The sequence below is a fragment of the Scleropages formosus genome, chromosome 23, assembly GCF_900964775.1.
Source record: "Scleropages formosus chromosome 23, fSclFor1.1, whole genome shotgun sequence".
NCBI lineage: Eukaryota > Metazoa > Chordata > Actinopteri > Osteoglossiformes > Osteoglossidae > Scleropages > Scleropages formosus.
Genome location: NC_041828.1, coordinates 9,073,152 through 9,098,793, shown reverse-complemented (window position 1 = coordinate 9,098,793; position 25,642 = coordinate 9,073,152). Strand labels below are relative to the sequence as shown.

Below are 25,642 nucleotides of genomic sequence, written 5' to 3'. Positions count from 1 at the left end.
ATGCTCTCCAATCTCCAGCAGCTCTGTGTGAAGGATATGCAGAAACCTGGACGCGCACCAGAGCGGTTCAGCTCAGCTCATGGCTCTTCATGCGGACGCTGGCGGCTCCGCTGCCGGTCGGATTCGTTGCAGGAGGAGCCAGTTCGGTCCGGCGTCAAATCCTTGTTCCCTCCATTAGACTGGTGCTATGAAGAGGCTCAAAGTTGTAATTACTTTAATGCTTTAATGTGGCTTCGGTCTCTGATGGCAAATTATTTTCGATGCCGCATGCTTGTTCTGCCCCTTTGGCATCATGCCTGGGAAAGAAGAAGAAAAAAACTTGTTTCCACATACAGAGATGCTGCTATCTGAGGCGACTGAGGTCAGCTGTGTGGTAATGTGGTACAACCATTGTTGGTAGGTTACAGGACCTGCGTCACCAGTTACTCACACTTTCTCAGCCGAGCCCGTCATCTTCGAGGACAGAGCCTATGATGTGTTTTTACATGCTTTTACTCATAGCAATTTCATGCACTCGTATAATGCACGACATCACATCTAAGTCATTCATTAATCCTGACTGGCCAATAAATATAGGTGCAGAGGCGCAGTGGGCTTGACTGGGTCCTGCTCTCCGTTGGGTCTGGGGTTCGAGTCCTGCTTGGGGTGCCTTGCGACAGACTGGTGTCCTGTCCTGGCTGTGTTCCCTCCCACTCCAGCCCTGTACCCTGTGTTGCCAGGTTAGGCTCCGGTTCACCATGACGCCACTTGGGACAAGCGGTTTCAGACAGTGTGTGTGTGGGGCAAGTAAATTAACTGGCAGGTAGAAATGTGCTTTTGACCATGAGCAGTTTCTCTGAGGTGCTCCTTGAGAGCCAAGTCTCAAATTTTGGAAGACATAAGCATTTTCCCCTACAGCTCACATATTTTCCCTGAAAAAAAATGCACATTTTTCTCTTGTCCACCATCTAAAGTGTCTGTTTATAGTGGAGCAAACAGCCTGTCTTTTTCCGCTGGAATCCATGGATAGCAGGGATGGGCACCGGAACGGAAGAGGAGTGTGGGACCTTATCAATTCAACTCACTTCCACAGTGTCTACAGCTCATGTCTGGTCTTTGGGGATGTCTGTGGTCAGTAATAAGATTATTATTATTGCACTGATGAGATGAATCAGTCAACAAGTGGCATTAAGAGGAGTCTGGTATTTTTATTTATTTGTATTAATTTATTTATTTTATTTCCAGTACTTTTAAATTCGTTTTCAATAAGAGTTAGGAACAAACAAAATAAATTTTTACCGAGTGCCTCATGCATTACAGCTATGTCTGAGGGTTTTTTGAAAGCCTTTCCAGCAAAAATATCGCGGGGATGTCAGTATTGTAGCGGCTCCTCTGCCATGCTCACGTTGCTTTCAGGGGCCTCTAGTACTGACAAAATTTTGCAGATTTGGGATAAAAAAAACAGACTGGCAGATATCTCACTTCCAGTCCTTCGTGGCAAGCAAAGAAAAAGTTAAAAATGAACGTAAATTTGTACAAAATTTGCTGGAAAATAATTGGAACGCTGAAAAGGTGTGAACAGTTTGTTCCCCACAAGAGGTAGGCTGCTTTAAATAAAATAAAATAAAATAAAATACACTAATGGACTAATAGCCAGGATGACATGATGTTTCCTGTAGTCTTTCCATTTTCCTGGCATATTTCAAACTTTAGTAAAAAAATAAAGCAATTAAAAGAAATTAAGCAGCGCTGGTAACCTGATTCTTTCAGCAAACGATGTAAGTGTACAAAGGAGATGTGACATTTAAGAGACTACAGTCCAAATCTAATAACGTCAAGTAGCGCTGTTGAACTCACCAATCTGAATGAGTAAACTGATGTGTGAAATCTTATTACCGTTTTTCTTTATTGTCTAAATGGAATCCCTGAAAAAAGTTCACATTGTCGAAGCATTTCATTGCAACGCACAAAGCACTTTGTCACACTTGCAAACGCAATTCCCCTACAAAACACACTCAGAATACTTCCCATCGCCCTCCAAAGTAAATAAATATTTCATCGGCTCCAATACTGTAAAATACATCTTTTGCAATATACACACATTTTCTGAACCGCTTGTCCCATATGGGGTCACGGGGAACCGGAGCCTACCCAGCAACACAGGGCGTAAGGCCAGGGGGGGAGGGGGACACACCCAGGACGGGACGCCAGTCCATTGCAAGGTACCCCAAGTGGGACTTGAACCCCAGACCCACTGGAGAGCAGGACCCGGTCCAACCCACCACGCCACTGCGCCCCCTATTACAATGTAACCAGTGTTTAAACAATAACAAGCAATGTATTTTATATTTATTCATTTAGCAGATGCTTTTCTCCAAAGTGACATACATTTCAGCGTATTAAATGTTGTTGTCAGTATGACTTTGTCAACGGAGTTAGCAATTTCTGAATTATTCAGAATAACTAAACTCTTTCTATAATCAATGATTCCAGAGGAGAAAACTGTTTGTGAGAGTAAATACGTGTACCACGTCAAATCAGTTGCTGGAAAGAAGTGTTTTGATGAATTCCATATATTTTGCTCCATTGTTCCCATAGAAACTGAAATAAAAAAATCATATGTTAAGCACAGTAAAACATTTTAGTGTTGAAACAACACAGCAAAAGAACAATGCATGAATACTGTAAATGTTTGCGCACATAAAGTATTTCACTCAGCACATATTTTTTTATAGTCTGCAGTATCGTGTCTCTGATCGCCGTCAGGCCACACGTTCTCTTCAACGTCACATCATATGTTACTTTTTCAGTGTAGGAAGAAATATGTATTTTGCCTTGGGTGGGGTGTCAACTGTGATGTCATTTGAAACATATGTTAGGCCTCTGGACCCTTCCATACAAACGGTCCTTCTGCTAACAGCTTTTTTTTTTTTAAAAAAAAAACATTTAGGTGACTTTTCTTTCCAAAGCAACTTACCACATTAGATCCCTACTGTTCTTCACCCATTTATACAGCCAGAGGGCCTTACTGGAGCAATCCAGGGTAAATACCTTACTCAAGCATACTATAGCAGGAGATGGGATTTGAACCCATGACCTTCAGATTCAAAGGCAGCAGCTCTAGACACTACACTACCCATTACCTTGTTCATACTGTGCCTCCATCCCAAATCTCCTTCAGCACATGGCTGAGTGTGCACACGCGTGACATCAGCGCTTGAGCTACACCAGCGAGCTGAAGCTGGAAGCCTGTGCGGAACAAGAGTCACCGACTGCAGCACTTTTTCTCGAAGCAAAGCGAATGTCATCTAGTGTTTTGTACAATAATCCAGCCACGGTGGAGTTTGCCTCAAGTTTGCGAAAATGTAGAGAATTTTTTTCATAGTTGTGTCTGCGCAACTGAGAAAAACTGTATTATAAAATGATTGAGTTAATTTGCCCTCATAATGTCACAGTCACTGCGTAAATCAATGTGTTCTGACATTAGCAACTTTTCTTTAGCTGTAGAATGCAACATATATTAAACATTGGGAAAATATATTGAAAGAAACTTGAAATATGCTTGATGCCTCTTCAGGCCAATTTTTTAACCTCTGGCATGCAGAAAAGCAAGTTTGAAGCATTGTTCCTCATTCTGAACCGATGATCTCATTGTGAATACACACACACACACACACACACACACACACACTTTCAGAACCGCTTGTCCCATACAGGGTCACGGGGAACCGGAGCCTACCCGGTAACACAGGGCGTAAGGCCGGAGGGGGAGGGGACACACCCAGGACAGGACGCCAGTCCGTCGCAAGGCACCCCAAGCGGGACTCGAACCCCAGACCCACTAGAGAGCAGGACCGTGGTCCAACCCACTGCGCCACCGCACCCCCTCTCCTTGTGAATAATTAAAGTGAAATCCTTTTAAATAAAAATAATAATAATAATAATAATAATAATAACAATAATAATAATAATACAGTCATTTTCAAGGTTTAAAAAGAAGATGCTGTTTCATTTACTGTTGGTGTGGTATTTCACCTGTGTCACTGTGGTGCACACAGTGCATGTATGTATGTGTGATCTGTGTGTTGTGCACGTTCTGTGTGTGCTGTGTGTGTATATGTGTATGTATGTACGTATGTACGTATGTACGTGTGTATGTATGTACGTATCTATGTATGTGTGTATGTTCGTATGAACCGCTCCACAGTTGGCTCCGAGGATCTGCGGCTCCGCACTTGACTCCCGGGCTCCTCCTGGAGGGAAAAGGGGGAAGTGAACCGCCGAATGTTTCCTGCACCTGTAGATGGGCTCACGCGCCCCCGGCTCGCTCCGCATTCGCTCCGCGTTCCCGCGCCGGCAGAGAGCACGGGGTGCGCGCGCGAGGCGCAAGGAGGAGCGACGGCAGCGGTGGTGGTGGCGGCGAAGGGGGGCGAGCGAGCTAGCGAGCGAACGGCTTTTCCATTTCTCTCTCTCTCTATCTCTCTCTCTCTCTCTCTGTCTGTCGCGCGCGCGCCTGATCTCTCCGTCGTCTCTCCGCGAGCGGTGCGGGAGCGCGATGGAGGACACCGAGAGCGCTCCGTGCGCGTCCGAGGACGGACACCTGGGCACCTGGCGCTGGAGCAGGACGGCCCGGGAGCAGGTGCAGCTGAAGCAGAAGATCAGGGAGCTGCCGGCGCTGCTCAAGCACGGGCTGCATTTGCGCAGGAAGAGTGTAAGTGGGCCGCGCGCTGCATCGTCGCGCGCTCGGTGTGTCACGCCGGTGTAGCGCTGTGTGTGTAAGGCGTCGTCGGCGCGAGGGGACACCGCGCGGCTGGGTGTGTGCGCGGGGGCGCGCGCGAGTGTGGGATGCACGGCCACTCGTGCGGATCCGCAGCGCACGTACACATCCCTGTGTAAGCAGCACTGTGTGTGTGTGTGTGTGTGTGTGTGTGTGCGCGCGCGCGCGCGCGCATTAATGTCTACAGCGGTGTCAGTATTTCTCGCTACAGTTAAATTCCCCACAGCTGTTTGTTTGTTTTTCTTTTTCATCTTCCTTTGAGAGCCCCTTCGTATCTACGGCAACAGCCTCCTCGTGCTGAAAGCATCATTCTGCTGCAACTTGGGCGCCCAACTTTGTGTCCATCCTGGGGGGCCGTGAACCCCGCGCAGGAGCTCGAATACGACGACGAGCAGCATTCGGCGTGTGGGACCCATTCGGCCGTCGGGTCGAGGCGCTTTAACCGGGGCGGTGTGCGGTCGGGCTTCACGTTCGCATCCTCACGTCATTCTCAAGGCATTATAAGTCCGGAACCTCACGTGAGGTTTTTGGGTCTCCGACAGCGTCGGTACACCGGGGTCGGAATGTCACAGCTGCTGGGGTGACCCACCCGGAGGCGGGTTCGAAAGCGCAGGGCTGAGCCTGAGGGCCTTGGGCAACAGGAACACCTGCTGTCCTTGTTTGTCTGACCGTGGCTTGCAGATGAATGACAGCTCCGGTCCAGAACCAACCCTTTTCCTCAAGTTCCATCTCTGTAGGAACCAAGGGAGGCGTGGGCCGGTCGGGTGCCAGGTGGGAATTTTACGGTCTCACGTGTGTATTCTGTGCTCGTCGGGACACACACGCACACACGCACACACACACACACACACACACACACAGGTGTCGGTGGGGCTCTGAAGTTCAGTCTACCCAAAGAGCAGCTGAGGGTAGTTGAAAAGGAGCAGCCGGACACACCTATTTGTGTGTCTGTAGCACAGATCCAATAACCGTACCGTAAACATGACCCGTGCTCTAAATCTGTGCAGTGCCTTTACCACGGTGCTCGCACTGATCCCGCCCTTGTGTGTGTGTGTGTGTGTCGCTCAGAGTGCTTAGACAGAAGTGATACACAGAGACGCAGGTCTGCCTCCCGTGCACCTGGGGGACGGCTGGAAATGGGGACACGGCTGTGACCGCACCCCCCCCAGCGTGTGCCGCTCTGGCTTAGAGCAGACTAGAAGGCGGTCGCCGGGTGTGTGTTCGCCCACGAGCGAGAGGGAAACAGCTGCTGGGTTAATCTGCGAGCGGATCGCATTTGCTCCGGGATGTGGGTGAAACGTCTGGAACGTGCTGCTGGGCTGAGTGCGCTGTGCCGGGGTCTCCGGAGCCCTCCGGGACGCCGGCCTGGAATTAACAGCTGGGGGGAGACGTGCGGGGGTGGCGGAGGCTTTGCTGCGCTTGGGCTTGTTTGGGTTCGGTTCTGCAAGGCGCTGAGGTGTAACAGCAGTGTGCCGGTATGGTGTTACTGTGGTCCAGCGGTCTGCCGATACTACGCTTGAATGATCCGGTGTTACAGGGGTCCAGGGGTGTGGCGTTGCTATCCGTGGTGGTATGTTGATGCTCCCCTTGGAAAGTGTGGTTGTGGTCAGAAGTGCTGTCACAGCAGGGATCTCGCACTTTCGCGCAAGCTCTCGGCTGCGACGGTGCGATTGGGTGCCGGTGTTACGGCCCAGCGGAGCCGCGGACACCCAGAACGCCCGTTTAGGGACTTCCTCGTTTCCCTCGTCGAGGAATCGCACAAACCCACACGTTTCAGACGTTCTTCAGAGCGGCCCATGAAGGCCTCTGGTTCTTCATTGCACTTGTCTCGAAAGAAGTGTTGGACCGCCGCTTCTCGGTTAGGGTTAGAGGTTGGGATCGGGGTCTTCATGGGGAGCACTGTACCCAACACGCTGTGACCCAATACCCTTCTAGCCTTGTCTCACGACTCGGAGTTGTTCGGACCATAAATTGGCATCTTCCTGCGTTTTGGATTTATTTCCGAGTTTATGTCTCGTGCGGCCGTTCCTGGAAGACGGTTCGCCCGGGCGCCGCAGCTCCAGTGACGATAATCCGCTGTGCTTCGGAAGAATCGGCTCGTGTGTTTCCGGGCCAGTTTGACGTCTTCGTTTCAAGCGCGCTCGCCACATGCGACGGATTTACATCGAGGAGAGACGTACGGAGCGGCGTCTGAGGGGCGAGGGCGGCGGGCTGCCGGCCCCGGTGCCTTAATCTCAGCGTAATCCGCATGCGCCAATAGCGGCTCGCCCTCCGCCAGCTGGAGCGTCCCGTCCCTGGCTTTGAAGTCGCTCTCGACGGCTGGCGTGTCTCCATGGCGATGGGCCTCTCGCCCGGCGGGTCCAACCTCTCCGTCCAAACGTGAGGTGCTCGGGTGCGAGCCCACCCCCCCGGGAGGAGCGTAGCAAGCACAGTAGTGGCCCGGCCTGCCTGGACTCGTACTTCTCAAGCCTCGAACCCGAACGGCCCCCGCCTGTCGGCGCGTGAACACGTGTTGGAGGGTGAAGGACGCGTTGCCTCCAGAGGCAATAAAAAGTGTGCATGTTTAGTGTACAGAACTGTGTGTCGTAATAAATAATGTACAGTACGTTTCAGTTATTATTCGCTCTTCTGTTTCGTGAAATTACTGCAGGAAAAATGGCATCAAGAGATGTTATATTAATTATATTAAACAAGTTTGTCTTGTTGGCGGAATGGTTCTCAGATATGTTCCCTCCCCTGGGGGCAAAACGGAGGCTACACCGCAGCGCTGTCGAACCGTCGCGGAGCGAGGCGTCATGTGGGCAGCAGGTGGCGCAGTGGTTAGAGCTGTTTCCTTCCATTGGAAGGATGTGAGATTGAATCCCAGTTCCGCTGTAGCACCCTTGGTCAAGGTACTCGCCCTGAACTGATGCGGTAAAATTTACCCAGCTGTGTAAATGGGTAAATCATTGCGAGGAGTTTAAGTTTTTATTTGTTACTATTATTGTTATTATTGTTCCAGGAGTTTATATTGTTATTAAGTTATCTGAGGTTTTTCCTCCAAAGTGACTCACGGTGTTCGACCAAACGTTGCAGGACGCTTTGGAGAAAAGTCGTCTGCATAATGAATCGGTTATAAAAGCAATAAATCACAGACCGAGGCTCTTTAACCACGTTTTCCTTGACATTCATGGAGTCGCTCTGATTTGCGTCTGTTGGTTTCATATTGAAGGTTTTATGATTTTATGGGAGTGATTTCTCTTTTTAATAACTTCAGTACGTTACTTTTAGTAATTATATAGCTTACCGGTATATATATTTTACCTTGAAAAGTTTACATCTGGGAGGGCTTTGGCCAGGGCCTACTCTCCGGTGGGTCTGGGGTTCGAGTCCCACTTGGGGTGCCTTGCGACGGACTGGCGCCCCGTCCTGGGTGCGTCCCCTCCCCCTCCGGCCTTACGCCCTGTGTTGCCGGCTTCGGCTCCGGCTCCCCGTGACCCCGTGTGGGACAAGCGGTTTCAGACTCTGTGTGTGTGTGTGTGTGTGTGTGAGTTTACATCTGAAGGGATTGTGATGTAAAATGTTTCTGTCCGGTCAATGAAGAGAGACACGTCGTCCAGTGTCCCCCCAGTACTGGGATGTGCCGGTCACAGGTCGGATTCCTCCTTCGCTACGCTTCCCACCTCGAGGCTCAGGGACGATGTGTCTGGGAAAGCGCCTTGAGAAGGGTTTGAGCTGCCGACGGTTGAAGAAGGGTCACGTTGGCGCGTGTTTCCGGGCGACCGCTGCACACAGACGTTGGCTAGATGCCGTCCGCGTGGAGAGCGGTGCCTATCTGCAGCAGGCGCTTATCGCCAGGCGGCCCGCGGTCTTTGTAATGAGCATCACACACGGGGGTCCTAATCCTTCTAATGATCCTGCCCCAGCTTGTAGTCGCGCTTTCGCTCCGCGCCGTCCGTTGGGCTTTGGGCCTGCGCTGGATGAAGCCGAAATGGGAAAATGAGACTTGGCTCGAGTCGTCTAAACTCATTTAGCGCTTTTTGTTCCTCGCCGTAAATTCGCGAGCGGAAAGGCGCGATGTGCCCTCCCTGTGTACCATGTGGTGTTACGAGTGATTTGCCTCTGCCGTACCGCCGTATGAGATCTTACCCCAGAGAGGAGGGTAAATGAGGGCCTTTGGAGGGGAACCAGCTGCTCGCTGATGCTCTTGCAATTGCTATGCAGGTACGTGTGTTTCGAAGCCCATTTCAAGATGAGCTCCCTGATTACACCTCTGGTAATCAGGTGATGCCATCTTATAATAATAATTTTTCTGAGGTTTTTCTTGCAAAGTGACTCACAATTATAAGTTTATGCACTAAGCTCCTTGCAATGATTTACTCTATGATACAGCAGTTTGATTTTTTTTTTTCTGTATTGATTCAGGGTTAGTGGTATAGTATAGTACGGTCTGGGATTCGAACCTGTTTCCTTCCATTTACAAGGTGACAGCTATAACCATAATTGTCCCTGCTGCTGTTTAGCGTTGCTTTTTCGTGCATCTGACAAGCGGACAAAGTGGCTACTCGGCAGAACGTTTCTCCTTTTACTCTTGTTCGTGGTATAATCACGGTACATCTCTTTTTCTTGTTGTGTCCCGACAGCAGTCCCCGGACACCATCCCAGGCCCCAGCGCTGCATTCGCCAGGAATAAGGTATGGGGTTTGCACGCACCCGAGTGCGTTCCTCCATGTGTCCCCAGACAGTACGGGAACGGTGTCCTGACGTCCCCGCAGCCCCGGAAGACCACGGGAGCCCGAGTCGTCGCTGTAACGCCTTCCTGGACGGGTCCGCGCACTTCGGCATTGTTTCTCTTTCTGAAGTTCTCCTCACACGCATTTCAAAGCGATAGGTTTTTCAATCAATGTCTGCATCTCTCTCTAAACCTGCGATAATCCTCGCTTGAGCCCTTTTAATCGAACACGCATCAGTTTAATCACTCGGGCTCTGTTGTGCGCTTGTACTCCGCTGGGGCTGCTGCTCGGAGGACTATTGACTCCAACGCGCTTTGTCGGACATCGGGCCCGCGCAGGGTGCCACGGAATCGCCTGTCGCCTTTCCACCTCCTTTTGTCCCCTTCGTATTCGGCTGCCTTCGGCGTCACGCTCTTAAGTGACCGCGTTACTAGTTACCGGCGTCGTGCGGTACCTCCTGCCCTCAGCAACGCCGGAGACGAGCAACCAGACACAGGCGTGTCTGCGCTGCGTCGCGGGGCTTTATTCTGCTGGACCGATCCCGTTCGACCGGTTTCGGTCACTTAAGAGTGGTCGCATTTGGCACACACCCCCGCTCACCTCCCTGGGGCGGTGGCGTTCAGCCCTCCTCCGCACTTCTCCCGAACCCGGTCCGGAGGCAGCCGTGCGCGATCGGCCAACGGCGCGTGCGAGCACCGCCTGTCTGTGTGTGGGCTGCTGATCACGGCTCTGACCTGGAGGTACATTCTGCGCTGTGTTCTAGGCCTGTTCCCAGAGCTTCCCCTGCGCTGGGCGGGCGCTCAGGAACGCCTTCCTGTCTCACGGCCCATACCCAGCCAAAGAGCGCGTGCACCTGGCCCGGATCATCAGGTAACTGTGGCGCGATCGCACGCACGCGTGTGTTTCTCTGCATGTGCTTAAGTGTTTGTGTGTATATTTGCGTTTATTCATTTAGCGACTTACGGTGCTGAGCTACTCAAAATTTTTTGCTCATTTATACAGCTGGGCAATTTAGGGTAGGTACTCAAGGTGGGATTCAAACCTGCAACCTTTGGGTCCAAAGGAAGCTCTAACCCCTATAGTACCAGCTGTCGTCATATTCATATACAGTATATGTATCTGTGTGTATATATACACACACACACAATATATATGTACATTTATTGATTTAGTTGATGCTTTTGTTCAAAGTGACTTAGAGCGTTAAGCAACTTATACCCGTTTATACGGCTGGGTAATTTTACTGGAGCAATTTAGGGTAAGTACCTTGCTTAAGGGTACTACAGCTGGAGGTGGGATTCAAACTGACAACCTTTGGGTCTAAAGGCAGCAGGTCTGACCACTTCGCTATATGCTGTCCCCGTAATACTCTATATGCTGTATGTATATATGAAATATGTATGAAAAGGTGCAGTGGGAATCAGTGAGGTCGGGGAGGTCGGCCGGAATGGAGGGCGTTAAAAAGGAGCGGTGAGATGGTAGGTAGGTTGTTGTGGGAGTGAGGAAGGGAAGGGTGTCAAAACGGCCTGATGCGGGTATGTAAGAGAAGTGCTTTCGGCAGCGCTGGACCCAGTGTCCAGCCTTCATACGCTCTCACGCGCAGACGCACGCGCACGCGCATGCATGCACACGGTGTGAGTCACGGCGTGCCTGTATCCTGAGAGCGTCGTGCCCGCTCCGATCGCGCGTCCCCGCACACGTGTCGGCGGGTTACGTAAGGGACACACAAAGCCCGAGGCGTTCGATTGACAGCGGCACTCGGACGGGGGGGAAGGCGCGAGTGTGTCCCCGCTGGCCTGGCGCGCAGTCGTTCCGATGGCGGCGGCGTCGGTGCAAAGCATCGATTAATGTGTCGCTACGGATTCCGTCAGTCTCCTGGCAGCCGTGCGTGACAAAGTCCGCCGTGCGCACGGCCGCCCGTCGCCCGGCCTCCTCTCGCCCCGCCGTCGTTCGCCATCCCGGCTCCTCGGCGACCCGTCATCGCTCCTGTTCCGTCCGCGGCCCTCGCGTTTCCCGGCTCTTCGCCGTCTTTTGTCTGCGTGTTCCGTTTCTGCCGGCTGCGCTCTCCACGTCCTCGCACCCTGTTGCGGGTTCTCGTATGGCCGCTGTCTGTCTCGGGTTGCTCTGGCGGAGAAGGCGAGGGGACGCGGGGGGAGGCGGAGGCAGGAGGGGAGGGGGGTGCGGGACCACGCTGGGGACGGCCCGCGGTGGAGCGGTGTTAAATAATGGAGGGAGATGCTGGCTTTTAATGGAAAGGGTGTGGTCAGGTCTTCGTGGGGATGTGTGCGCGTGTGTGTGTGTGTGTTTTTATATATATATATATATATACATATATAAATGGCAGTGAGATTTCAGCTGAAACCGCTGAGTTGACCTTTTCACGCTTAGTTCACCGGTTTGTCCGTGAGGTTTGCCGATGGAGTGCGAAGACGCCCTGGACTTGAGCTCGGAAACGAAGGTACATCTGGCGGGTCGCGGCACCTAAATGGGGCCGATCCCACTTGTCAGACGCGCCTGAATGAAAGACGCGGCACTGCTGTGACCGCTGACAAATTGTCACCTCGCACGTGACCGCGATTTCCCAGAGACACGCGAACATCGTCAGTATCGATTTAGTGCTATTTGCCGTCCTCGTTGCTATCGGTAAAGGAACCGATGTGTCTGCACTCTGGTCTCTTTGTGTGCTTATGCTGTCGAACATTGTTAGTTGAATGCCTTAACCGCTTTTCTCCAAGGTGCAAGAACAAGAGGTGACTCCCAGGTGGCTGCCGTGCGCAACCTGTCCTCGTCGTTCTTCTGCTTAACGTTTGACCGCAGCTGGTGCGACATGTCCGGAGCCCCCGAATCCCTTCTGGAACATTCCACCTCTGGGTTCTCCCATGGCTGAGCGCTCTGGGGGTGTGTGAGAGAGAGAGCGAACGAAAAAGGCTCGTCAGGCTCGTCCGAAGAGCTGATCTGTCAGCTTAACTTATTCTCCCTGGTGCCAACTCCTGCTGACAAAGAAGCAAGGAGATCCCTGGGAATTTAAAAGCGTCATGCAAGCTGCATGAGCACAAGTCTGAGAAATAATGAGTGACAGTGGGGGGGGGGGAGGGCGTGGTTGTGGTTGTGGTTGATTAAGGCACATCCTGGTGCGCGAGCAGCTTAGTCCCACAGTTTGGATCATGGTTTGTATCTGGACGACTTGCGCTGGGTTCTTTTACTCAACTTACTCGATCGGGCGTAGTAAATGTCAAACGATAATTGACTAGTAAGTCACGGCAGCGAAAGGATTTGCGATTCCATCTTTAAGAAATGTTTCGACTGATGGTGACGTTACCGCGGATGCTGAGCGCGTGAGATCAGCGAATCGTTAGGAACCTGCGTGCGATGCGCGAGCGTGTTCGTTCGGATGGAGAATGCGCGCGTTTCCTAGTCGCATTAGCCGGATCGTAAGGCGCCGCCCGTGTGACAGCGTGCATCTGCAGCGATGTTGCGGCCGTGCTTTGATGGTAACCCAGGCTGTGACTGTGTCTCCAGGAGGAGCTATGTTGGCATGGAGCTGGTCCAGTGGTTGCTGGAGCAGTGCGCGTTCATCCAGTGCAGGACGATGGCAGCGCGGGTCTGGCAGGTGCTTCTGGAGCTGGGCATCCTGCTGTCAGGTGAGTGCCGTGCCCTTTTCACGCGGCCCTCTCTCTCCTGCCTCCACGTGCGAGCGTCGTCACGTGAGCGGTCGGCGCCGAGAGCCCGTCTCCGGCGGAGGCGGTAGCGTCGCGAACGGAGCGGAGGGGTGTCGCTCCCCATGGGGGGGTGAACAGCTGGCCTGCAGCAGCCTCGCGGGGAGGGGCGCGCGTCTCTCTCAGCGCTCTCTCCGCCTGTGTGCTCGCAGGTGCGGGGGTGTGTGCTTGTAGATCTTCCTGTAGGTATCTGTGTGTGTGTGTGTGTGTGTGTGTGTGTGTGTGTGTGTGTGTGTGTGTGTGTGTGTGCGTGCGTGCCTGCAGATGATCCTGCGCCTGGATGCTTTCCCAGCCCCGGCGTGCTTCGCAGCGACTGCGTGGGCGCTTCGGTAGCACGCCGGCACCAATGCGCTCACGGCCCTCCACCTACGCCACCCCCCCCCGCCGTCCACCGGCTGCTTCAGGAGCAGCCAGAGATCCTGCGGGCGCCCGGGCCTCCTGGTGCTGCCAGAGCAGTCCCCTCCCCCTCCTCCCGGAAGCCACTTGGAAGCGGGCAGCCGCTTGCGTTTCTGTGCATCTCAGTTTGTGCACAAAGGCATGGACCGAGAGCCGAGAACTCAAGACGGGATTAGACTTGCGGCTTTCTTCTCCTTCCTCTCTGGAACGCGACGATAACGAACAGTCCCCGCGCACACCTCCGCGCGCGCGCTCAATTTCTCCGTAGAATTCCCTCACACTCCCCGAGAAACAGTGTGCTGCCCCGGTGCAAAATGATGTTGCATGTATAGTCCTGGTTAAAGAGAATTAAAGCAGCGCGCTGTCAGACCAAGTGTGCGTACTGCGTACGTTCCAGGTGTTCGCGCCTCTTATTGGTCCAGCTGCTCCGTCGGTCGCAGAACATGAGATCGACCAGCTTTTCTCAAATTATTTCATGCGTATGTCGGGAACAAAGAAGGTGTATAAATCCAACCACGTGGAATTTAACCAGAGTTTGTAAAGAGCGCAGCTCCTCGAACTGCAGGCTTGCATACTGTCAGGCGACACGTGGAGCTGTCGTAGAGGAGCGCTTGTCCTGGCTCAGAACTCGCATTTGCGTGGGTCGCCTCCCGGAAATCTGATAAAATCATCCGGTCCTTCTTAATGCTCCATATTTTTCAGTGTCTCGACTCATAAATGCAAAGTACAATCTCTGTCTTGAGGTTTACACCTTGTCACAATTATGTAATATTTAAATCAATATTACGAATACTTAATGGCTCTCTCAGAGTACCTGGGGGGGCTGATGCGTGAAAGTTCCCGTGGGTATTTCTGTGTTGGCCTGAGGTGTTGTTACCCTACAAGGGTATTTATTCATAACCACGAATCACTGATATTCGCTGAAACTGATGCTTCTGCCGGCAGACAGCTGTTGCACACATTGTGATTCACGCAGTACGGTGCGGGACGGGACGGTCAGCTCCGGCTGGAGGAGCTCTGAATGTTCGACGTACGCTGGCTCCCCATCTTATGAACGGTCGACTCACAAATTTTCAATGACCTCACCATTTTTCAGGTTGTTTCTTTATTTTGAACTGCATTTTCTTCACTTGTCTCCCCTCTCGAGTCCTTGTAGCGGAGTGAATGCAACCTGTGATTCCACAGCCGGCCTGTAGGTGTCAGTATAACGCACCCAAATAGCTCAACTCGCCTTAGTTCAACTCACTTCCAGTGTTTACAGCTCATGTCTGCTGTTTGTCATGCCAGTGATCAGTAAGTGTGTGTAAGATGAGCGTCCAGCGTTCTGCGAATGATCCTCTGAGTTCAGACAGCAACCTGCAGCTGGCTGACAGACGCATTTATCTGATGCTTTTCTCCAAAGCGACTTATACTGTTGAGCTTCTTACAAATATTTACCCCTTTATACAGCTGGGTAATTTTTACTGGAGCAATTTAGGGTAAGTACGTTGCTCAAGAGTACTACAGCAGAAGGTTAAAGTTGAACCTGCGATTTTTGGGTCCAAAAGCCACAGCTCTACCCGCTAGGCCAGCAGCTGCCTCCGCTTACAGGGCAGCTCATTTGAACCCTCAGCCGAGGCAGAAGGTTACACCCCGTGGCGCTTTCGCGCTCCTGCTCGTACTGCCGTACTTCACACTCAGACCTGCGTCTGGGTTGCGTGCCTCCGGGGCCCGTTTTCTTTGAAGAAACAGACGTGCCGTCTGCACGGATGTCGACACACCGTGCAGGAATGAAGAATTTATGCTCGGACGGTTTGTAGCGTTTGTGCGATAAGGTAACAAGGGCCCTATTGTCCTTTCAGTGGACCAGCGCATTGTCTTCGAGGACTCGGACACGTACTACCAGTTCTCGTTCGAGGAGTGCGACACGCTGGCGTGCGAGTTCCGCAACGAGGAGGAGTGGCAGAACGGGGTACGGCTGCTCCTGCAGCTGGTCCCCTACGTCCAGTTCCGGGTCGGCGTCATCAGCCCGTGAGTACCGGATCACCTTCGGGGGGGGAGGCTCTCTTCCTCGGCAGACCGTCTTGGTGACCTTTGCGAGCGGCTCTTCTTGTTCTCGCCGTTGCATTCGGTCCCGCTTCCGGGTGTCCCCAGCGCTCCCGCAGCGCGACCCCTTATGGCCGTCGGGACCCTGTCCCGCATCTTACGGCGTGCCTCTGAGCTACTGCTGAACGATACCTTTCCTGCTCAGCTGGAGCGCTGCTTTGCTGTACATAATATCTGAGTGTTTCTGGCTAATTTTATTAATTTTTTTTAAATTTTAGAAATGTATATTTTTAACATGGACTGGACCCGCTTTATTCAACGGACTTTGGGGGCCAACAAATAATTTATGAGTTCCGCATTCATTAATACCAAATCTAATGTGAATCTTACCAAGCGTTTTATTTTTAATTTACTTAGCAGCTGTTACGACTTTATTTTTTTCTTTTTCACTTTTACAATTTTTTTTTTTTTTTTAGCTTTTTCACATGGCTGTCAGCATCCAGAAGGATAAAAGTTATGTGATTGAATGTGACTGCATACCGGTTAATATTGTCTCAGTGAGCATGAATCGAAGTGTGTTTGTGTTCTGTGTGTGTTGTGTGAATTGCGTGCGCCAACCCCCCCCCCAGCGGAGCAGCCCTGCCGGACGGTCACCGTCACGCCGCTGGGGACTGCGACGGACGGGCTGTCGGCTTGCTCCGTGACACGGGCTTCCCGTGGAGGTGCAGGGCTGCGCGTGCGTCTGGGTCCCCCGGGTCACATGACAGCCCTGACCCGCGGCTCGGCGCCGATCCGTGAAGGCGCACCCGATTAGTCGCCTTTTTAATCCTGTTTTCAAATCCTCCTCTCGCAGAAATAAAATGAAAAAACATCCTTGAAAGCTGTGCTGCGAGCTGGCTGCGGCCAGGGAAATTACCGACCTACCAAACAGCCCGTGGACCCAACCAGGCCCAGGGTATTAATGAAAGATTGGCATCTAAATATAATGTGGGGTGGATGCGTGGGTCAAATGGGTCGGTGTCCGCCCGGGTGCGTCCTCCGACACGCTGCCGCTCGTCCGCTGGGGCTCCGTTTCAAACCTTCCACTGCTGCAATTTTACTTTTTAGGCCGCGTGGAAACATCGCCGCCCATCACGGATGGAGCCTTGTCGTGATCGCGGGACACGCAAGCTGGCGTACCGCGGTCATTCCCATACCGCACTCGTACTTTGTTCTCGGAGTCCCTGAACCGGTGTCCTTACGCCATGCTGACAGTCAGCACCGTGGGGTATCGGCCGGGCTCAGAACCCCCTCCTCTCCGTGTTTGCGTGCACCGTGTCGGCCGGGAGATTCGCAGGGAGCACTCAAATGAAATAGTGGGTACCGCCCAGAAAGAGCCCGTGCAACACGGTCCTCGGAGCTCAATAAAGATAATTACACTTGCTGTTATATGGAAAGTTTCTCATTATCTCTGGGCTCCCCGATGTCCTTGTTTCCATAGTGAAATGAGAGCCAGGGTTTCGGCGCTCGGCTCGCGCGCTCCTATCCCCCCTCATGGCGACCAGAGACGGATCACGTGCAGGCCTTAAACCGCGTGCTAAAAAAGTAGACGTGCCCGCAGTAGGTCGCAGGTTCGGATCCCCGGCAAGGCTGCGAAATGCTGAAATACGGCAAAGGCGAACTAGCAGCGTGAACTGCGGTATAATGGAGTAAAATGTCGAAGAAGCAGCTCTGAGAAAGCACTTTGGATGATGCGGTGTGTTGCGTAATGATGTCTAAAGTACACGTGGCCTTTAATGCGAAGTGAGTGGTCTCGGAAGCCCGCTGCGCGCGACGAGTCCGCTCGTCCGACGCGACGCGTGCGCGCATCCGACCCCACGGGCCGCCTTCCTGAAAAACGCGTCCGGTCGGAGTTTGACGGAGCGCGGCGTCCGCAAACGGCGCTTCGCTCTGACCCGCACTTGGATGCGTCGTGGAAATTTCTATCTGCTCTGTTGTGTTAGAAAGGCACGGTCTGCTTCCAGTGCAATGATGTAATATGTGCTTTTCAGAGCGACGGTTTGGATATAACCCGCCCACGCAGACTTGCTCCTCGTGGCTCGGGAGAATTATCATTCTCTTTGCGTTTTGACAGCGCCTGGGGGGATCGGGGCGGCGCGTTCGTGCACGCGTGCGTGTGTGGATCTGCTGGTGAGAAGTGGGTCCGCTGAGGGGCCTGCCTGGCGAAGGGGGCGTGGCCAGCTGTGCTTGTGACATCATTACGGGAGGTCTTAATGTTGTGGTCACCTGTGGGGGCGAGCGGTGCTGCAGACCGAGGGGCGTTCCACTGGAACGCTGCAGCGGAGTGATTGTATGTAAGTGGGGAAATAGGGCAATAGGTGTGGTTTGCATTACTGAGCACGTAGGAGCAGTGGTGGTTACGGCCATCACCTCGCTCCGAATCCCACCTCCAGCTGCAATGCGCTTGATCAGGGTGTACACAGACACACACACACACACACACACATATTGTCTGAAACCGCTTGTCCCAAACGGGGTCATGGCGAACTGGAGCCTAACCCAGCAACACAGGGCGTAAGGCTGGAGGGGGAGGGGACACACCCAGGACGGGACGCCAGTCCATCGCAAGGCACCCCAAGCATGACTCGAACCCCAGACCCACCTGAGAGCAGGACCTGGCCAAACCCGCTGCACCACCGTGCCCCCTTTTGAGCAATTTTTACTGTGTTAATTTATGGTAAGCAGGGTACTTACCATAAATTAACACAGTAAAAATTGCTCAAAGGGGACAAAACATCTTCATCATCCTAGAATACAAAGCTCACATTATAGAGTATCTTGAACAATGTAACAGCTAAATGAAAAATAATAATAATAATAATAATAATAATAGTATACATGCTCCTTGTTGTGCAGAACATAAAAATGGTTTAAGTAACGAAATAGTAACAAATTGAATTATGAAGTAAATAATTATATATTTCCTTCCCCAGCACTCTTGCGCAACCTGAAGTTTTCAGGTTCCAGTCTCTCCCTTTAGAAAATCACGTCAAGTGGCGCATAGAGCGTAACAGAGTGAGCGCGAAACACACGTTAATATTTGTACCATGAATCAGCGACCGGGATTTTCTGAAACGGGAACGGGTTTGCCGTCGAGCCGGAATCCGAGGCCGTCACGGCAGGTGTGTCGCCGTTCGGATCGCTTCGATTTCACACGGCTCAGATGTACATTAAGATACCGCCGGGCTTTGTTTCCTCTGTCGCGCCGTCGGCGTTGGCTCACGCGTGCGCTGATGCATCCCTGCCCCGAGGATCCGTGGCAGGTCACACAGGGTGTCAGTCAAGACAGCAAGGTGGGAAAGCCACGTGGCGGGGGCTCCTCGGTCACATGGGACACGCTTCCCTTTGGACGGTCATCACACCTGTCAAAGTGCCTCCCATCCACACCTGACCTCCAACCCTCATCCACGCAGGGACCGATGTAGCACTTCTTTCCTTAGAGCCGGGAGAGCATCGCTGCTCTGCTCCCCAGTCTCTCAAGGGACGCTGAGCAAGGCTTTAACTGTGTCGCGGGAGTACGCAGTTTTGTTTCTTTAATTCACACCTCTTTGCCCAGGTAGTAGCGTGAGGGGGGGCGCGCTCCCTTCCGTGTATTTTCTTTCTGCGAAGACGGCGCCACGACTTTCACGGTCTTTTTATTGTCATCTGTAGAGTCCCCCTTGTGCGGACGTGCGTTTCCACGAGCCTCTCGCTGACCTGCCGTACATCTCATCTCATTGCGAGACATCCCCAGATCGCCCATCTCCCAGAGCAGCATTTCCCTCCTTCCGCCGCCGCGCTCTCGGAAGCCGCCCGGGCCGCGGAGCGATTGATGACTCGCAGAAGGAGCAGCGAAGATCAGGAGCAGGCCAATGAATCACAGCGACGAGATGAGCAAGGGACTAGAGAGAGAGGCGGAGGCCAGGACGGCAGCGCTGGGCGCCGCGCGTGTGGAAACGCTCTCCGCCTCCATGCCACCTGCTTTTCAGAATTCCACTGCCGAAAAAGCAGCAAGAAACATACATTAGTCTTGGGGCGTCATGCGGCTTACGGGGAAAAAGGGATGCGGGGATGGAGCGAATGCACTTTTCGCTCTCTGGAACATGGAGCAGGATGGATTGTGCACTTGGCAAAGTTGTGGAACCCGTGTGCGCTGCTTTCTGGTTTGGAGATGCCCTAAGAGGGAGTGCGAGAGGGACTCCGGTCGCAGTAACGGGTAGCGCGCTGCCGCTGTAGTACCAGTGGCAGCCAGTAGGTGGCTCAACGCAGAACTCCTCAGTTCACAAGTGATGTGCTTTCATACTGGTGCTTCTGCTCTTTTTTCAGTACTCGCACTTTCTTTGTAGCCAGGAGCACGTAAAATATCACACGGGGCACGTAGCGTATCGTTCTGGTGAAAATTTTAACTAACCGCGCACTGTGGCCAGCTTTGGGACAAAATCCTGCGGTGAGTGGAGTGAGTGGAGTGAGTGTCGTGGACGGAGTGTCTATGCTGCTGTCACATGTTGCGTCCATTGGAGGAAGTGAACAGGGAAGGTGTGGTTTGGCTATAAATCGAAGGGAAAAGTGGCCATTCCTGGCTGCTGGAACCAGAAATCAGTCCATCCATCCATCCGTTTTTTTATTTTCAGTAACTGCATGTCCAAATCAGGGTCGCCATCATCTGGAGCCAATTCGAGCAAGCATAAGGCAAAGACATGGTACACCTTGGGTGGGATGCCAGTCCATTGCAGTGCAATATGTCCAAACTGCTGTTCGCTCACCAGGTCCCACCGCGAATCCGTCCTCCGCTGTTGCACATCGCGCAAGTGCTGTAGATATTTCACCGCGCTGGGTCCTTAACCGCTCATATTTTTTTGGCAGCGCTGAGTGTTTCCCGCTTAACAGCATGTTCCCGGAGGGCCTCGCTATTATAAAATGATTCAGCTGCGTTATACACTGTGTACCGCACACACAGGCTTTGTGAAGGCCAATCGATTTACACTGTGGCATTGTTTCCCTCTTGGCTCACAAAGTCAGTTGTCATGGCAATTTGAAGAAAAAAAAAAAAAAATCTACAGCAGAGACTGCGAATGGTCAATATTGTTTTGAAAAAGCACAGATTTATCGTGCAACTGGCTGTTGGAGGTATTATAGTGTATAATATGGCGAAAATGTAATTTCGTATATGTGTGGAGCTGCGCTTATAGTTGCTGCCTCTTTGGGGAAAAAACTACATTTATCCGACTCCTTAGTTCAAAGTGACTTTAAATGTAAAACATTCTTTAACACTTTTTTATCTAACTGATGCTTTTCTCCAGAGCAACTTACAATTATTTACCCATTTATACAGCTGGGTAATTTTACTAGAGTAACTGAGGGAAAGTACTTTGCTCAGATGTGTTGCGGTTGGAGCTGGGAATCGAGCCTGTGACCTTTGGGTCCAAAGGTAGCAGCTCTAACCGCTATGCCATCAGCTCCCTCCGTTACTGTTTTGCAGAGATTTACCCATTTCAGTAACAGGGTATTCTGAGTATGAGCTCAGGGAAGTACCTTGATCTAGGGTAATACAGTAGGGGAGGCAATTTGAGCCACAGACCTTCTGATTGTAAGGCTCCGGCTCTAACCGCTACGCCACCTACTGGCTCCTGCCCTCTTACATGTCAGATGACTCATTTAATTTGTCGATTCGCTGCGGTACGTTCATGACGCTCAGGTGTAAAACATTGTGCAGTTTTAAAGAGAGGTTTGTGTTGAGTGCTCTTGAAATCCAGGACAATTTGTTTTTTTTTTTAGTCCATATCCACTGTAAAATGAATGAGCGACACGTGTTTGGCTTGTATTTGAGCAGTTGGGGACAGACACACTCTCTCTGTCACTCACACACTATGGGTGAACCTGAACAGCATGTCTTTGGGGTGTGGGAGGAAACCAGAGCACCCGGAAGACTTACACTGCTAGATGCATTACTTACATTGGGTCACTCATCCATACATCAGTGGAACACACACTTTCTATCATTCGCACACTATGGGTGAACCTCAGCAGCATGTCTTTGGACTATGAGAAGAAACCAGAACACCTGGAGGAAACCCACTCAGACACGGGAAGAACATGCAAACTCCACACAGACCGAGCGGGGATCGAACTCACGTCCTCTCGCACCACCCAGGCGCTATGAGACGGCAGTGCCACCGTGCCCCCCATGGAGAACAAGGGAGAGCGATCTGTCCCCCCCGCTGGATTTAACCATCACTTCCATGCAGCTTCCACTTCGACCTAAAGCAGCAGGAGCCACCAGTACCTGAGGGTGCTTGTCCGTCTCGAACCTTCATCCTTATCGCTCCCGAGAGGCTTCACCATGCGCTAGTGTAGTATCTGGAAATAGGTCGGTCGGTGCTCTGGATCGGGGAGCTGGCAGGGAGCCGGGCTGTGGTGGGGTCGCTCCCCTGGGAGAGCGCTGCAGAACCCGCCTCCTCCACCTGCCTTCGCCTCTCGTTCCTCGAACCCGGGAGCAACCGGCGTCTATTAATAGCCTGCCGAGGCGTCTCGCTCGTTTTCACAGAATGCACCTCTCTCAGTCTCTGTGGGCCGGATCTCAGAGAACCGTCCGTTTGCACTCGCATCTCAGCTTTACAGGAACAATCGTTATATTTAGCACAAAATAATTTCATAAGCCGTCTTGCGCTGGGCGAACCTGGAGCGCTGCTGATGTCTGCAGGAGCGTTCTCCCTCCCCGTGTCAGTAACCGTAACGCTGCAGGTAAGAGTGATGTGATCCGGTAGCACGTCTCAGTGCGCGCTCGCACGCAGCCTCGGGTCCGAGGATTCGCTCCCGTCTTCGCAACAACGGCAAAGGTGCGGTCATGGATATGAGTTAAGATAGAAAATCTAGCAGCGTTTGGCAATGAAAATGAGCTCAGCGCGTTTGGCACATGTTGCTCTTTTTTGCAGTCTGATGTTGGCATCTCTGAACTCTGTGTGTGTGTGTGTGTGTGTGTGTGTGTGTGTGTGTGTGTGTGTGTGTGTGTGTGTGTGTGTGTGTGTGTGTGTGTGTGTTTCCCTCCAGGCCTGAAGAGGAGGCTGAGGGGAAGAGAGAAATGTGCAGCGAGATCCTTCAGATCAAGGCTCTGGAGCGGCTCACATCTACGGTAGGAGAAGGAGCTTTTCTTCGGCTATGGAATGGGGAACGGGGCTCGGTTGTGGAGTAGCACGCCAGGATGTCGTGGGTTCGGAACCCGATGCGCTGAAGGTTGGAAGAAATAGTGTTTTTGCGCATCGACTGCTGTAACGCTGGGTGAGGGTGCAGGTGTACTTGGAAGCGCCTGCTTTGGCGAATACGCGATGAGGGATGCGTTCCCTTTCGTGTGCCTGGCTATTAATAAACTTACTCTTGTGGATAATTATTATGTAAATATGAAGAAAATTCTTAATTTACTCTCCGGGACCATTTTGGAAGCAGAAGAGTCTTTCTTCGGGTTTTTCTGTTAGTATTTATCTTTTCTAGCACCATTGGCTCCGAGCCTCAGGCTGCTCCACGCCGAGAAAGGATGCGCGCGCGTTTCCTAGACTAACATTCGCCGCTGATTTCAGGCTGATGTAGCAGAACGAAAATTACCGTTAAATATTTCATTATCCTTCCATATTCGCTTTTGTTTGGCTTTTCGGCAATAAACGTATCGGAGGATGAGATCTGTTCGTGCTCTTTTAGTGTCAATGAGGGCGCCGAAGTGTTACGCGTCTGTTTTTCAGTCCTCTGCGGCTGTGCTGCAGTTGCAAGGTGCGCAGCGGAGCGTTGGAGGAGATGCGGGTTGCCAGCATTCGTGGAATCCCCCGCCGGAGAGGATTCTCTCGGTCATAGGCGCTAACTCTGAGCAGGACCGTGCCGGAGCACGTCGGTCGGCATCGGGCCGACCGCTGACCGATGCCGGTGCGAGATCACCTCGGCCGCACGGTGGAATCCCTTAGTATCGAGAGGGACGCGCTCATGCGTGTTTTGGGCAGCACTGTCGGAGTCTCTGCCAGGACTCTCGGTAGCCTGACGAATCCTATCTGTAGCTGCAGGGAGCCTGACGGCACACCAGGGCTGTTGCTATCGGTGATGCGGATGCCGGGGAGTGGAAATGCCCCCTCATCAAGGGGTCTTGTTCAGACGCACAGGGTGTTTCACTGAGAGATTCCTTAAAGTGCCCAGAGCCTCACACTTCCGTACCCCCTACATGACAGCTGCCAGGGAGGGTCAGAACCAGTGTCCTCATGGCCACAGGCTTGTTTAACAGCTGTGCCCTGGGTGTTGTCCACTCACATTTGTTCATTTAACTGGTGCTTTTCCCCAAAGCAACTGACAGTGTTAAGGTTACAATTATTTTACCCATTTATATACCTGGGTCATTTTACCAGAGTAATTTAGGGTAAGTACCTTGTTCATGGGTATTACAGCTGGAGGTGAGACTTGAACCTGGAACCTTCGGGTCCAAAGGCAGCAGCTCTAACCTTTACAGTACCAGCTGTCCCTTTCTACAGCATGGTTCGAATTTACCATGGTACTTGTGATTTGTTATATCGTTATCATTATTTATTATTGTCGTTTTGTTGCTGTTCTCTGACACTTTTGTCCCAAATTCTAGCCACTTGCATAACTGGATGCAGTTTGTATCAGCTGCCTTGTCTGCGAGAACCACAGTGGGACCGGTACCTCACGTTAGAACCTTGAGAAACCCGCTGGACTGCCCGCCCCAGGGGCGTCTGTTACAGCAAACGCCGGGTGCGGTGACACACTGTCGCTTACCTCTGGGTCAGTCCGGTCCCCCTTGCCTTCACGTGTGTTTCGTATTTAATCTCTGGCCGAACAGCCCCAGACTCTCCACATCGTGTTAGTTCGGCGTTCGTTTGTGCTGAAACACCCCGCAGCGAAGCTATTTACTCCACCTCTTTATGGACACGAGAGCTTTTCGCTTCTCTGGATGCAAGAAGTCATCTGCGAGTGCCTGACAGGTTCCCATTATGGAGGATGAGGGATGAGGGGAGTCTCCTGCCACGCACCCCCCCCACCCCGCATCCCGTGAATCATCTTTTTCCAGGCAGGTTCATTCGGAGTGGCGGGGCACAGCCCGTCGGTCGTACGGAAAGAGCCGGAACTGACCAAACGGATGCCCTCGCGGCTTTGGCTGCCGAATCCAAGCGGCGGACCGGCTGCGAAGAAACCGACACCGGAACTAACCTGCGGTTCTCTGTTTGCAGGTGCACAATGAACTGGCTGTAGCCCTAGCGAGGAAGGCGCGCAAAGCAAGTGAGTGCGTCGCGCGTGAATACGCGGGTGTGCCGTGTGGGCGGGTGTCCGTGCGCGCAGCCCGTTGCATAAGAGCATCATCGCGGGGGCGGCACGCCAACCTGGCCGGCGTGCGTCCGATCTTTCGCTGCGGGTGCGGGGGGTCATGGCTGATTCGTGCCGCACCGTCACACGCAGCGTCGCCGACTGCGCGAAATAGCATTAACTAAATTTACGACTTTATTGATTGTAGCCTGAGCCGGTAAAGGGTTCCTGTTCATAAGCACGTGGTGCGAGGCCTTATGTTTCTGCCGGTCATGAGTCTTTTTTAAAATTGGCGGAAATGCGCGGATTTTGGGGACGCGGTCATCGGCGTTCACACCGTCCTCTGCGCCGTTCCGCTTTTTGCCACTTCAACAATGGGCTCCACGCCGCCGCTCATCTTACCTGTGGGGAAGACAAAAGTGATGCCGTTACACACACGACACATAAATGGCCCAAACGTGATCCCGAATGACATCTCTGCCGTGTTCCTCCAGTGGCCGAGGAGGACCGCTCCGAACCAGAAGGGGGCGCCACGGAGGAGATGCCCGCCCCCTCCGGAGACACGGTAGGGGACCATGTGCGCGCCGGCGCCAGCAGCAGCTGCTCAGCGTTATTCATGCAGAGCTCTGGGGTCCACACACACACACACACACAAGAGCCCAGATTTCGGTCGTTGGACATTAATTACGGTGAAGCGCGGCGTCAACGTTCTCGCGCATCCGTTGCGC

General features: G+C 52.5%; 1 protein-coding gene across 4 annotated transcripts in view; it reads left to right on the top strand.

The window, feature by feature from the left end:
* The first annotated feature begins 4,436 nt into the window (after positions 1 to 4,436).
* Positions 4,437 to 25,642, top strand: part of rapgef5a (Rap guanine nucleotide exchange factor (GEF) 5a) — a 60,094-nt gene continuing 38,888 nt past the window's right edge. The window contains exons 1-8 of one of the 4 annotated variants that reach the window (XM_029248195.1): positions 4,437 to 4,690; positions 9,379 to 9,429; positions 10,232 to 10,338; positions 12,988 to 13,109; positions 15,422 to 15,590; positions 22,671 to 22,752; positions 24,842 to 24,890; positions 25,409 to 25,479. In XM_029248195.1, coding sequence (XP_029104028.1) covers positions 4,535 to 4,690; positions 9,379 to 9,429; positions 10,232 to 10,338; positions 12,988 to 13,109; positions 15,422 to 15,590; positions 22,671 to 22,752; positions 24,842 to 24,890; positions 25,409 to 25,479 — 807 coding nt within the window. In that variant the 5' untranslated portion in view covers positions 4,437 to 4,534. The remainder of the gene's footprint in view (positions 4,691 to 9,378; positions 9,430 to 10,231; positions 10,339 to 12,987; positions 13,110 to 15,421; positions 15,591 to 22,670; positions 22,753 to 24,841; positions 24,891 to 25,408; positions 25,480 to 25,642) is intronic. The other 3 variants (XM_029248194.1, XM_029248193.1, XM_029248196.1) reach the window with 3 other exon arrangements.